Below are 13,476 nucleotides of genomic sequence, written 5' to 3'. Positions count from 1 at the left end.
ATGAACTATTTGTTTTGGAAACAAACCACGAAGGGAACTCTTATCTGAGCTCCCTTTTATGAGTTATCATAGAGAAGTGCTGGAGGCAGCAGATCTCTATCAGCAGCCGCTAATCAACTCTTTGGTTGTGTAACGGCTGCAGTGAAGCTGCTGCTGGGTCTGGTGCAGCTGCTCTCTGCTGGACAGACGCTCCACACGTCACTGCGCTCCAGCTGGGATTCGTCAACGTGTCAGAAGCCCGTTGCATCCTCTGCAGGTCGTTTCTGCCGCCTCAGAGCCGCCAAACAGCGACTTCTCACCCCGAGAGACTCTCTGAAGTGTGTTTTCTGTGTGATATTGAGTCGAACCCGACTTTGTGGGCGTGTCCACTACTCACCTGAAAGGCTTCCCTGGCGACGGCGTCGTCCTCGTCCCCGCGCGCCCACGGCTGCCCGCGGCGGGAGTTCAGACTGTCGCCGAACACGTCGATGTAGAAGAAGACGTACTGCTCGTGGGGGATGTCGGCCCGCCGGAACTCAACCATCAGCTTCCTGAAGATGTCCGGCGAGCAGCAGACGAACATCACTGTGAGGGAAAGAAGGAAGACGCAAACGTTTGTTATTCTGATGGACCGACAGCGTGAGGCGACTGGCACGTCACGTGACCGCTCACGCACTCGAACAGGAAGTAGATGCTTGCTTAGTTCCAGAAAATAAAAGGTAGACAATTTTCGTGGGAGTAAATTCAGCATACTACTACTAATCAGATTATTAGCATTAGCATTTTACTCGGTTAGCTGCTGGCTTGTTTACAGACCATAAAGCAGGGGACGCTTTCGGGGCGGGGCTACAAGCTGATTGACAGGTCGACACCAGAGACGTATGAGGCCTCTCTACGTTGCTCCTCAGTCCTAATATTGTCACTTCCTGTTCACTGCTTGCAAAAAAAACAAGATGGCGTCCGCCAGATGGCTGGATTCAAGACTTCTGAACAAACCAACGAGAGACGCCACCAAGTCTCTGTTCCCTCCAGCAGCCGGCGGACACATCGACCACGTGCACAGAACCGCTTCTTCAGTTTGTTTTCAGAACTCAAAATAGTATCGTACTTTAGCCCAGTGCATTCTGGGAATTGTAGGTTTTGTGCACCGACGGAGAGGACCGCGAGGCTCGGGCGGTCTGGACTTCGTCAGCGTCTCCACGTCTCAGCGGCAGGAAGTCTCCGGAGGCGCGATGACATTCCTCCGGCCCGGCGTTCCCGTCCGTCGCCTCTATTGTTCAAGCTTTAATAACCTCTGAGCAGGAAGTGAAAGGTGAAACCACAGGAAGCACGCCAGCTTTCTCCTGATCGACAGCGAGCTGGAAACACTCTCCACCTTCTGACTCACTTCAGCAAGGTCTATGTGAATAATTAAAAAGCTATGCTATACAGAAAACCCTTGTGAACATAGATCATTAGTATTATATGATAGTACACAGAAAAGGAAAAAATATATATATAAAAAATGTAAATAAAAAGTTGTCTTTTCTTATCGTAACTATATTTATGAATGCTAAATTGACTTTGATTGAGTGAAGTTAAGTATTTTTTAGAATTATTTTAGCGCAGGATTTTCAAGCGATTGTGTCACTAAAAGTTCCCACTCCCTCCCTGGTCTTTGAACGGTGCTCTCTTCACTGAAGCCTTGTGCTGCAGACTGAGAGGAAGCTGCACGCCGTGATTCATCTTATTTCAGACAGAAGTAAGTGTTGTTCTTTTTTGCTGGACATAAATGGCGATGGCGTGCGTATTTTGGTGAAGATTTCCCAGCATTATTGGTGGATTCAGAAGCTCTCAGGATTACAAAATGATACGCAAATCCTGTGTAGCTTCATGCTATCGATATGAAAAGTCATATTTTCAAACATCGGGGTGTTCTCCCAAGTCACTCTGAAGTCCCTCCGAGTCATACTTATAGTTTATGTTCATATTTATTGTGGAATAAAGTCATGAACATGACAAATGTACTTGTATTGACTTTATCACACCAGAGGCCATATATGGACTGATAGGGCTTTGAGATGCAGAGGTTCAGAAGGTTTAATAAAGATGATGAAATACTTAGTTATGTTAATTAAAGATGATGAAATACTTAGTTATGTCTAATAAAGATGGTGATGATGGGTGAACAGAGCGCCTCACACACCGGTCCTCCCTGCTAGAGACGCTGACCTCAAACCTCCAACACAAAGAGCTGCAATCAGCTGATCGAGGCTCTCTGATGGACCCGGTCCCAAAGGTCAGAGACACGACCTTGAAGAGCAGGAAGTCCTGCAGCGTTCTGACCTCTGACCCTGCACACTTCCTGAGTCAGTGAGCAGCTCTGCACATGAAAGGGTTCTGTGTGTTTCTTTAACACACAGAACCACAAGGTCCCTGAACGCCACACGCTTGAATCCTCCCAGTGAAGGAAAAGCTCTTGGTGAATCATCTCCTGCAGTAATCCGTTAATTTAACTCACAGGAGGGAGGCATCGCTGCCTCCACGAGGTGAGGGAGAACAAAAGGAAAGGTGAGGCAGGAAACAGGAAGTGCTCCTCTCCTCTCCTTCCTCTCAGCTGTAATGCCTCCATCAGCTTTCAGTCTTTACAGAAAAATACAGCACGACCAGAGTCTGTAATAAACTCCTCAAACCTTCAACAACTTCCTGTTATTCTGTTTTTTTTCCTGACCAAGAAATGTTTTAATGTTCTTTGGGGTTCAGCTTTGAAGCCGTCAACATGTCCGGAGAGATGCAATGAGATCAATGTGATGCAATGAGCTGCAATGAGTTGCAATGAGAAGCAATGAGATCAATGAAAGATCTGAACGCTCCGGTTGTCTCCATTGACGAAGAGACAAAGACCTTTAAATTATAAAGATCTTCATTATGTAAAGATCTCATTGCATCTCATTGCATCTCATTGCAGCTCATTGTCATGTTTGGACTGGCACCAGGTCTTTGTGTTAGTTGATCTTATAAAACGTAGGCCGGTCCATCAGGACTGTTGACAACACAGGAAGTGGTCATGATGCTCCACTGCTGACACAGCTGGACCACAGCCAGAATATACACACACAGGAAGAATATATATATATATATATATATATATATATATATATATATATATATATATATATATATATATATACATATACACACACACACACACACACACACTCTATCTACATTGTTTCTGCAGCTGATCACAGATCTAAATGAGTCTTAAAAACACCTTAAACCCTTCGGTTCATGTTTCCAACACACACACACACACACGCGCACACACACACACACACACACACACACACACACACACACACACACACACCTCCTCTCTGATTGGTTCTGCTTGTTCCCGGTGGCTGCTGCTCTCTCTCTGGCTCTTTAATTTAGGAAGAGGAAGAGGAGGCTGTCAGCTTCCTCTTCCTCCTCACTAATCAGAGCTGGAGGTCGACTCCGAAGAGACGACCCGCCGAGGTGGAGTACAAATACTGTACAGGTTGAAGTGTGCAGAAAGGTCTCTTTCTTCAGCTTCAAACGTGATGAATTAAACACGTTAACTATGTCTCATGTCCTTTATGTTGGATGGCTTGTATGCAGATTATCATCTGATTATGAATGTTTTATTGTCATGTGAACATAGTTTATTCAAAAGATGATAATCATAAACATGAGTCAGACTGAAGAGCTCGTCCAGTTTACCTCTTTCATTAAAGCTTCTGAAGCTGAAGTCAAATAAAAGAATGAAGACTGAAGCTGCAGTAAACACCAGAGAATATCACTACAGCAGTTTGATCCCTTTACAGCAGTTTGATCACTTTACAGCAGTTTGATCCCTTTACAGCAGTTTGATCCCTTTACAGCAGTTTGATCCCTTTACAGCAGTTTGATCACTTTACAGCAGTTGTCAGCAACAGTAATGTAACGTTGTTGCGTCACGTTGTTGCGTCACGTTGTTGCGTCACGTTGTTGCGCTACGTTGTTGCGCTACGTTGTTGCGCTACGTTGTCTATCACTTTATGTTCCGTTGCTGTTACATTTATAACCCAAACTTCGATCTTTTTTCTCATGATGTCTAAAGTAGTTATTCTGATATGAAAGTTATTTTTTAAATTAGCTTTTGACTCAGAAACGTGACATTTAACGTATCCTGTGTTTCCTGAGTAGCTGGTGGGGACCAAAACCAGAGCCAAAGAGAGAGAACATTATACTGTGAATAAAGCTAGTCTGACGCTGACGTTAGCTAACAGGTTAGCTAACAGGTTAGCTAACAGGTTCCAGTAACAGGAGATGGTAGGTCAGTGCAGCAGAACACCAGCTAATGCAGCTTTCAGGAGACTTTACCAGTAATTTGACTTTCCCTTCTCACGGCTCTCTGGAGGAACCTCGTGAAGACGCGATCGCTCCGCAATGTCGCAGAGGTGCAGTTCGTCAGAGCGGCTCACTGCAGATTCAACATGGCAGCCGCTGCTAGCTGCTAGCATTCTTTGTCTTTATTTGGCCGTGCGTGGAGACATTAATGCAATAGCGTGACGTCTGACTGTTCAATATGTCTGAGACTCAGAAGATTGTTGCAAGAGCTGGAGGTCGACTCCAATGCCTTCCTCAGGTTTACAATGATCCTACAACAACGTTGTGTTGACGTGTCGTACACGGTTATCATAGAAATCTCTCGCTTAAGCTTATGAGCACCAAGCTAAACTTTTCCTTAATCATCCCAGCATGCCGCATTACGCAATGTTTTAGCATAACAGGTCATCTTTCTATTATTGAACTGAATGAGAGTTCACTGAAACAGGACAACGCTTTGTTTCATTGTGATTTCGGTTGCAGATTCTGATTCTTTCCATCCTTAAAAGGTTAAAACAAGAAGAGAGAAATCTAAATAACGGAGGTGGAATAACTCGATTGTGACTTAAACTACACGTCAGTTTAAAACATCTCGGGGAACACGGTTCGATGCCAGCGCTCCGGCTCCTCCTGGCTCTCGGGTTCTAGCGTATTAATCTTTAACTACTGCCAGATGGACGGTAACCGCGGACAGGAAAAGGAAAAGAGGGCCGAAGCACGGCCTCGTGGGTAAATCTGTTCAGGATGACATCACCGCTCCTGTGCGGGAGGACGAGGTCACGAGAGTGTGACGCGGCTTCAGGGACGTAGGAAATCATAAATACTGAGCCTACGGACACTACTGTTTTATTAATTCAGCCAACTGTTCCACTTTCACTTTCTGTAAATCTGTTTGTTGACAATGCCAGAATAAAGTGAACCGGAGCGGAACCTTTTGTTTTTTAATCTTTTTGTTCTTTGACTCGATGTCAGAGACTTTTCTGATTACAACGCATTGAGCTGTTTGACGCTCCTCCTTCACACCTCCTCCCGTTCTTCAGGCCTCCCTCCCTTCCTCCCTCCCTTCTTCCCTCCCTTCCTTCATCCCTTCCTCCCTCCCTTCCTTCATCCCTTCCTCCCTCCTCACTCCCTTTGCTCTGCTCTGCTAATTACTATCAGAAGGAGAGAATGAAGAGAGCACAGTGAAAAGAAAATGGAGAGTTCACTGAAAATATAATCTTACTGACTCTACTAATACTACTATTACTGACTCTAGTACTACTACTACCACCGCTGTGTCTCAGTGTCCTCGTTGGCCTATAGTGTTTCTCCAGAGGATGAAGGTAGAGTATTTCAGAGTATTCAGAGTATTCGTCTTCATGATCCCAATGACGGCTCGAGAGCTCATCAAGGTTTTCTGTTTGTTTCGTCCTTCAGGACTCAACACAGTCTGAAAGCTTTAAATCAAGGCCGGTTAGTCGGAGGCTTCTTTTGTCCTCGCTGAGGTTCTCATCCACAGATTACAGAGAGGAACAGATTCACAGAGTTCACACAACCTTAAGGTGCTATCCATCCGTCCGTCCATCAATCTATCACATCCATACATCTTTACAGTCATCCGTCCTTTTATTCAAAGTGACTTGTATGTTGCTCTCGACACCGACACAGCAACAGGGAGCAATTCAGGGTTAAGGGTCTTGCTCAAGGACACAACGACAAGGAGTCTGGGCTCGAACCACCGGTTGAAAGACAGGCATGCTAACCACAGAGCCACAGTCGCCCCTTCATCCATCCATCCATTCATCCATCCATCCATTCATCCATCTATCTGTCCATCCATCCATTGGTCAATCCATCCATTCATCTATCCAACCATCCATTTATCCATCTCTACATCCATCAATCCATCCGTTCATCCATCAATCCATCCTTCTATACATTAATCCATCCATCCATCCATCCCTTCATCCTCCAGTGTACATGCTGGTGAAGGCCATGAGGAGGCGATGAGGTCCAGATGTTCTGGATGTTATTCATGAAGATAATGACTGAAACCACTTCCTGCCAATTACATCGGCTCAATTACACGACTCCAGGACTCCCAGGAGCCGACAGACCACGACTGGCTCCGGTTATGTATTCATGAGAACACCAGCAGAGCGTTTTATGTGAATCACAACACAGCTTATTTTTAGTTTTGTTGGTTTTCCGGTTTAGTGATTATTTCCTTCATGAGAACCATCGAGCGCTGAGAGGTTGAGGTCTCCCTCGCCCCGATTGGTCGGTTTGTTAATGAACTACAAACGTTCTGAGAACTACAAATGTTCTGAGAACTACAAACGTTCTTGGTTCTCATGAGGAGGTTTTTGGAACAAAGTAAAGGTTCCCGCAGCAGAAGGGAATGGTTCCCTCCTGAACACAAAGTCTTGTTGACATTTCCTCAGCAGCTTTTAGAGCCGCTGCCTGTTTTATGAAGGAGGCAAATGGCTGAAACCACAAGGTAAAATTAGCCTGCAACTGTTTGGCAGGAAATACCTACAGATCCGATTAGACCGCCTCTGGTTCCCATACAAGGCCTCAGGTTCCTGACCTCTGTTAATGAATGCCCCGTCAGGAGGGAACCGGCCTGGGAAGCTGTTTGCTCCCCGCAGACATAGAGAGGTTTACGACTCCATGATGGACTTTATTACCAGAGTTCTCCTTCATGATGGACTTTATTATCAGAGTTCTGCTTCATGATGGACTTTATTATCAGAGTTCTGCTCCTTGATGGACTTTATTCCCAAAGTTCTGCTCCATTTGACTTTATTACCAAAGTTCTGCTCCATTTGACTTTATTCCCAGAGTTCTGCTTCATGATGGACTTTATTCTCAAAGTTCTGCTTCATGATAAACTTTATTCTCAAAGTTCTGCTTCATGATGGACTTTAGTCTCAAAGTTCTGCTCCATGATGGACTTTATTCTCAAAGTTCTGCTCCATTTGACTTTATTCCCAGAGTTCTGCTCCTTCATGGACTTTATTCTCAAAGTTCTGCTCCATGATGGACTTTATTCTCAAAGTTCTGCTTCATGATGGACTTTAGTCTCAAAGTTCTGCTCCATTTGACTTTATTCCCAGAGTTCTGCTCCTTCATGGACTTTATTCTCAAAGTTCTGCTTCATGATGGACTTTATTCTCAAAGTTCTGCTTCATGATGGACTTTATTCTCAAAGTTCTGCTTCATGATGGACTTTATTACCAGAGTTCTCCTTCATGATGGACTTTATTCCCAGAGTTCTGCTTCTCACGTGTGTTGTGGTTTTCCTTAAACACGTGTCTGAACATTCAGCTTCAGAGGTTCTTTCTCTGGTTGAACCTCAACGTAAAGCTTTGCTTCTGTTTGTCAAACATTAGTGCTGCTGAATGTATGTCAATATTTGTCAATATATCACAATATATCTCAATATATTTCAATATATCACAATATATCTCAATATATCAAAATATATCTCAATATATCACACTATAACACAAAATAATAATAATAAGAAAAATAAGAAGCTACAACCTGGAATGTATGGACAGACTTGCTGGTGAAGTTACTGATGACGTCTTTCACACAGAGCGTTACAGAGCGTTACAGAGGGTTACAGAGCGTTATATAAGGTTACAGAGCGTTACAGAGGGTTACAAAGCGTTACAGAGGGTTACAGAGCGTTACAGAGCATTATATAAGGTTACAGAGCGTTACAGAGGGTTATGGGCACGTGGCAAACTGCTGGTTGTGTTACTGTTTTTATACCTGACTGCGCTGTTAAGCAGCTGATGAAGACATTACTCCTCTGACCGAGGTCTCCGGTACAGAAGAGGCCAGCGTGAGCTCGTCTTCCTGTCTGACCTCACGCTAGAGCTTCATGTGTTCACTGGAAACTAATAACAACCGGCAGTTGTGTAGTCATAATGAGCTGATGAGGTTGTTCAGCTGTAAAGACGGCACTGAAGGCACAGGTAGAACATCCACACGTATGTATGTATATATATATATATATATATATATATATATATATATATATATATATATATATATATATATATATATTTATATAAATATATGAATGTACTGCTGGTGGAGATGATCAGCAATGTACTGCTAATGAACACATGACACATGATCAGAGTGTTTCTGTAATCAGCAGCTCCTATACGATGTGTGTCGAAGGTCAGGGAGGATTAATGAGACATTTACATATGCTGCCTTCAGGTGCTGCAGGGATTTCAGAAATAACATAGATAACCGTCACATGTAATCTGCATCACAAACTGTGATTATCTTCCCTTATGAGGGGGAGGAGGAGGAGAAGAAGAAGAAGAAGAAGAAGAAGAAGAAGAAGAAGAAGAAGAAGAAGAAGAAGAAGAAGAAGAAGTTCAGTTAGCCGACAGTTTGTGTCTGAAGGAATCTTTTTCTTTATGGGGTTAAATTTCTGGAAACCGGAAAGAAACTGATACCTTTCAAAGGCAGCGAGTTATGCGATCACAGCATGGTGCGTTCAATGACACGCGTCCTGCTCCTGTGATCACAGCACGGTGCATTCAATGACACGCGTCCTGCTCCTGTGATCACAGCACGGTGCATTCAATGACACGCGTCCTGCTCCTGTGATCACAGCACGGTGCGTTCAATGACACGTCCCCTGCTCCATGGTGCGTTCAATGACAGCCCTGCTCCTGTGATCACAGCATGGTGCGTTCAATGACAGCCCTGCTCCTGTGCGTGTTGTTGCATTGAAATGTTTCATGAGAAGCAGCGTTGTGAATATAATTAAGAATATCGTTATGAAAACCAGCTGTCGGCCGTCTGCAGGAACATGAGACGGGAACCTGCAGGTCTGGGTTTCAGGTCGCTAGGAGACTGGATTAGAAGACGACTTCTAAGGTCTTCAAGTACCAAAAAAACACACAAACATCGCAAAATGGACGCCTGCAAACGTTTTATGTCCAGGGCAAGGTTAAAAGTAGCAATGAAGTTTGCTGTCTTACAGACCGCGGAATAAGTTTAAATAATACAAATATATGGAACAGCCTTCACTTCATGGAATAGATTTCATCTCAAAGAACAATGGTGATCAAGAGGTTTTCACAGGTTTTCAATGGTTTTTAATGATTTTCAAGGGGGGTTTCACAGGTTTTCAATGGTTTTCAATGGTTTTAAGGGTTTTCTACTCATCCATTAGTCTTCTAAGCCGATCAGCAAACACAATGTACCATCAGAACACTGAAGTAATCGCTGCTGGAAATGGGCCCCTATACACCTATGTAGATATTTCATTAAAAACCAGACGTTTCCACCTAGAATAGTTATTTCCCACATTAATAATGTATAGAGTGTATTTCTGACTCATTTCATGTTATCTTCATTGAAAAAAACAGTGCTTTTCTTTGAAAAATAAGGACATTTCTAAGTGACCCCGAACTTTTGAACGGTAGTGTGTACAGTATATGTATATACAAACTCAACCAGGTTCCGCGCGACGTGATTGGTCGACGCGAATGTAAAAAAAAACCTGTTGCTTTCAGTTTGAAGTTCATAAAATCCTCACTGCTAAACCCGACAAACCCTTCACCGCTCACTTCCCACCACAAACACAGTGACGCCGTTAGTCCCTGAGACGCCAGAACAACCACAGAACAAATGCAGACGCACAAGGACGTCGGCAGCTGACTCACCTCGGCCGTCGCTCTGGATGTCGGCGAGGATCTGGGAGTAGTTGACGGGCAGCTTGTTCTCCTCGAACACGCGGTCCACGATGGTGATGTTGATGCTATTCAGCTCCGTGTAGAGTCCCTCTACGGCGAAATAGCACGGCCGGTCATCCAACTTTTTGTCACTGAACATCAGCATGACGTGCTCCCGCCAGCCGAAGTGCTCGCAGATGCGCAGGGCGAACCGGCCCAGCTTCTTGTGGGTGGGGCCCGTGTTGGTGATGGACGGGTACACCCCGCCGTTGAAGGCCACGGCCGGCGCGCCCGCCGTCACCATGGGCACGTCCCAGTGGGTGGTGAAGAGGCCGACGGGCGACGAGGTGTAGGAGCAGCCGGGCCCGATGAAGGCCCACGGGTTGTAGGCCAGCTTCAGGTCCACGGCCATAAGCGCCGCCATAGACTCGGAGCAGATGCGGTCCTTGTTCTCACTGTCCTTGAAGATGTAGGTGAGGTGGTGGCGGGGCAGCAAGGACGGGTCGGCGTTGACGGCGTCCACGGCCCGCCGCAGGGCGGGGCCGATGCGGGGCCACGCCCACGGGTAGTCCGTGTTTCTGCGCGGCAGGATGACGGCCAGCGTGATGTTCTGGAGCGTGGCGGGGTCACGGGTTGGGCGCAGAGGGCCGACGCCGGCGTGGGGGTGGAGCGATCGCCCCGCCGCGGTGTTACGCGGCTCCAACAGAACCAGCAGGACCAGTTGCACCAGTTGGACCAGCAGGACAGCGGCACCCCCCCTCCGGTGGGACATCCTCCAGCACAGCAGGTCACCCACTTACACCGCCAGCTGAATAGTTGATGCCTTGTTAGCTGTAAACACACACACACACAAAACAGGGTTTCCTGACGCGTTCTTTCTCCTGAAATAATAATAATAATAATAATAATAGAAGCTTGGTCACGGTGGGCATTGTGAGATGAGGCCAAGCGGAGTCGTGGGAGAAAAACTCCCCACCTGATCCAACACTGATTAACAGCATGTTTTAGCCAATCACATTTCACCTGTCTTCCCCTCTGTAAGAGCAGCCTGGTCAGAATACATGGAAGAGCCTTCTGGAGAGCCTAGACGTGTGATTGGCCACAAGGCCCATCTGACCATTAACATGCGCTGTGATTGGTCAGTGAAGCTAGCGTCTCACCTCGAAGCTAGAATCTCAGGACTTACTGATGACCCCTTTCCCACAAAGGGTTATGTGCGTCTGGTGAGTGAAATGCTGATTATGTGACTGTTTTATAAATTTACAGTCGTATTAAATCATCAAACTAGTCACAGCGCTGTAGCTGCTGCACCGATAGGCTGCTGGTGCTTCTACCCCGCAAGCTTTACAGCGCCCATGCCCGGACTTTGACGCTTCCTGGAGCCGTGGATTATGTGCTTGCTGTGACTGTATATATATATGATACGTGTGTATATATACATTGTCATAACGCCAAAAAAAAAGCGCTTCAGCTCTACATTTAGAAGTAATTTTAGTTTTGATTCAGTACGATGGCCAGCTTGTGAGAATATGATGCATTAGATTGAAAAAGAAAAAGAAAAAAAACTGGAGCCTTGAAATACTGCTGCAACAATAAATCATGAATTATTGAGCAGTTTGAGCAGAACCCGATCAATAATATGTTTTAACAATCTCTTTAATTCTTGAGACTCAAATGACATATTTTTGCTGTTGACACAAGCAAGACAGTTAACCCTTCCTCCCTGTTACTGTGTCTACGGCGTGTAGAGCAACATGTAAGTCTCTTTAGATAAAAGCGTTAGCTAAACGAAATGTAAGGTAACATATACATGAATATATATATAAATATATATATATATATATATATATATATATATATATATATATATATATATATATATATATATATATATATATATATATATGTTTAAAAAACATTGTTGTGATTCTGTGTCGTCGTTTATTTTGTTGGCAGCATTTAAAGTATTTGTTTCCAGGATGGCACTAATGACCCTCCATACATGCTCACTGAGTGAGAGCATCGATTCCCTCTGGACGGAAACTCGCAGGGGTCAAACCTCTCAAATGTAGAAATCAATACAAACAGACTGTCTCTCATGCTCGTGTCTTTGTTCAGGTCCATGCTTAATTTGAATAAACATGCTGCTGTTTCTATGACAGCTCCACTACAATATGGAAGATTGTAGTGGTTCCTTTTGATGAATAAAAATAAATAAATTGTATCTTTCAGTCTTTAAAGGGAAGTGAGCTTCGGGAGGAAAAGTCTCGTTTTAAAGTTGTTTAACTGTTAAATTGGAAACATCAGGCATTTATCCGTAGATATGAAACTCACGTTGGACGTCTATCGTTTCCCGCGCGGCTCAGCGCGCGTGAGAGCGCGCAGTCACGGGCACGAGCCTCATCTCAGCCGCAGGGACCGACACCAGCGGGTCCGGGTCTAGTAGGTCCGGGTCCAGGTCCAGATGGTCCAGATGGTCCAGAGTGAACACTAAGATCTCCTGCAGCTAAACTAAAAGCTGCTTTCTGCTCCAACAGGTGAACATGAAAACATATTAATATTTAAAATCCTCACGCAGGTGAATTAAAATGTGGAGACGTTAGTGTTGCTGCTGCTGGAGGAATGACTGGAGACTGGGCGGAGAGAGTAGCAGGAGGACGAGGAGGAGGAGGAGGAGGAGGAGGAAGAAGAGGGAGGAACAATTGAGGGGATGTAAAGATAAGGAAAGGAAGGTAAGGAGATAAGGAAGTTATATTTTTGGTAGATAGCTACATAATTATTTTATTTTATCTATTAACACTTCTGAATTTTTTATTTTTAAATATAATAATAATATAATAAAAATTGTTATTATTGTTAATAGTATTGTTATCATTATATTATTTTTACACTTATTATTATGTATATTATCATTATAATAATGATGATGATTGTCATCATTAATATTGTTGTCGTCACAGTGTACAGTTTTAGCTCTTCCCCTCAGCCTCCCGACTCCTCCTCTCAGCCTCCCGACTCCTCCCGTCAGACTCCTGACTCCTCCTCTCAGGCTCTTGACTCCTCCCCTCAGGCTCCTGACTCCTCCCCCGTCTCCTTGTCATTATTCCTTGTCACTCATCACAGCTCCTTATCTTCATCAGAGGTCAAAGGTCAGCTGGTTCCTTTTCCTCCATATAAATGAAAACAAAGATTCGAGGAAGTTTATGAATAAACTCTGAGTTTTAATGAATAAACACACAATAACACAACAACTTTATTGATCACGTCAATAGACGACAGATCAACAATAATCAGAAAGAAAGAGAAGAAGCTGACAAGATAATAGAGAGTAGACAAGACTCTTGGGGCCTCTGGTGGACAAGAGGGGAACTACAGCCAATCAGAAACTGATTCTACCTCACTGACAGCAAGTGAGGAGTTCAGCAAAGGGGCG

At 44.5% G+C, this 13,476-nt stretch overlaps 1 protein-coding gene across 1 annotated transcript in view; it reads right to left on the bottom strand.

The window, feature by feature from the left end:
- npr1b (natriuretic peptide receptor 1b) overlaps window positions 1-12,642 on the bottom strand; it is a 31,791-nt gene extending 19,149 nt beyond the window's left edge. The window contains exons 1-3 of the mRNA XM_068569517.1: window positions 12,378-12,642; window positions 10,035-10,874; window positions 377-564 (exon numbers count right to left, since the gene is read on the bottom strand). Coding sequence (XP_068425618.1) covers window positions 377-564; window positions 10,035-10,815 — 969 coding nt within the window. The 5' untranslated portion in view covers window positions 10,816-10,874; window positions 12,378-12,642. The remainder of the gene's footprint in view (window positions 1-376; window positions 565-10,034; window positions 10,875-12,377) is intronic.
- Between the last annotated feature and the right edge of the window lie 834 nt (window positions 12,643-13,476).

This window comes from Clinocottus analis, unplaced genomic scaffold, assembly GCF_023055335.1.
Source record: "Clinocottus analis isolate CAN_PGR_092001 unplaced genomic scaffold, fCliAna1.0.p SCAF_9, whole genome shotgun sequence".
Taxonomy (NCBI): domain Eukaryota; kingdom Metazoa; phylum Chordata; class Actinopteri; order Perciformes; family Cottidae; genus Clinocottus; species Clinocottus analis.
The sequence above is the reverse complement of the archived record's forward strand: the minus strand, read 5'-3'. Positions and strand labels throughout refer to the sequence as shown.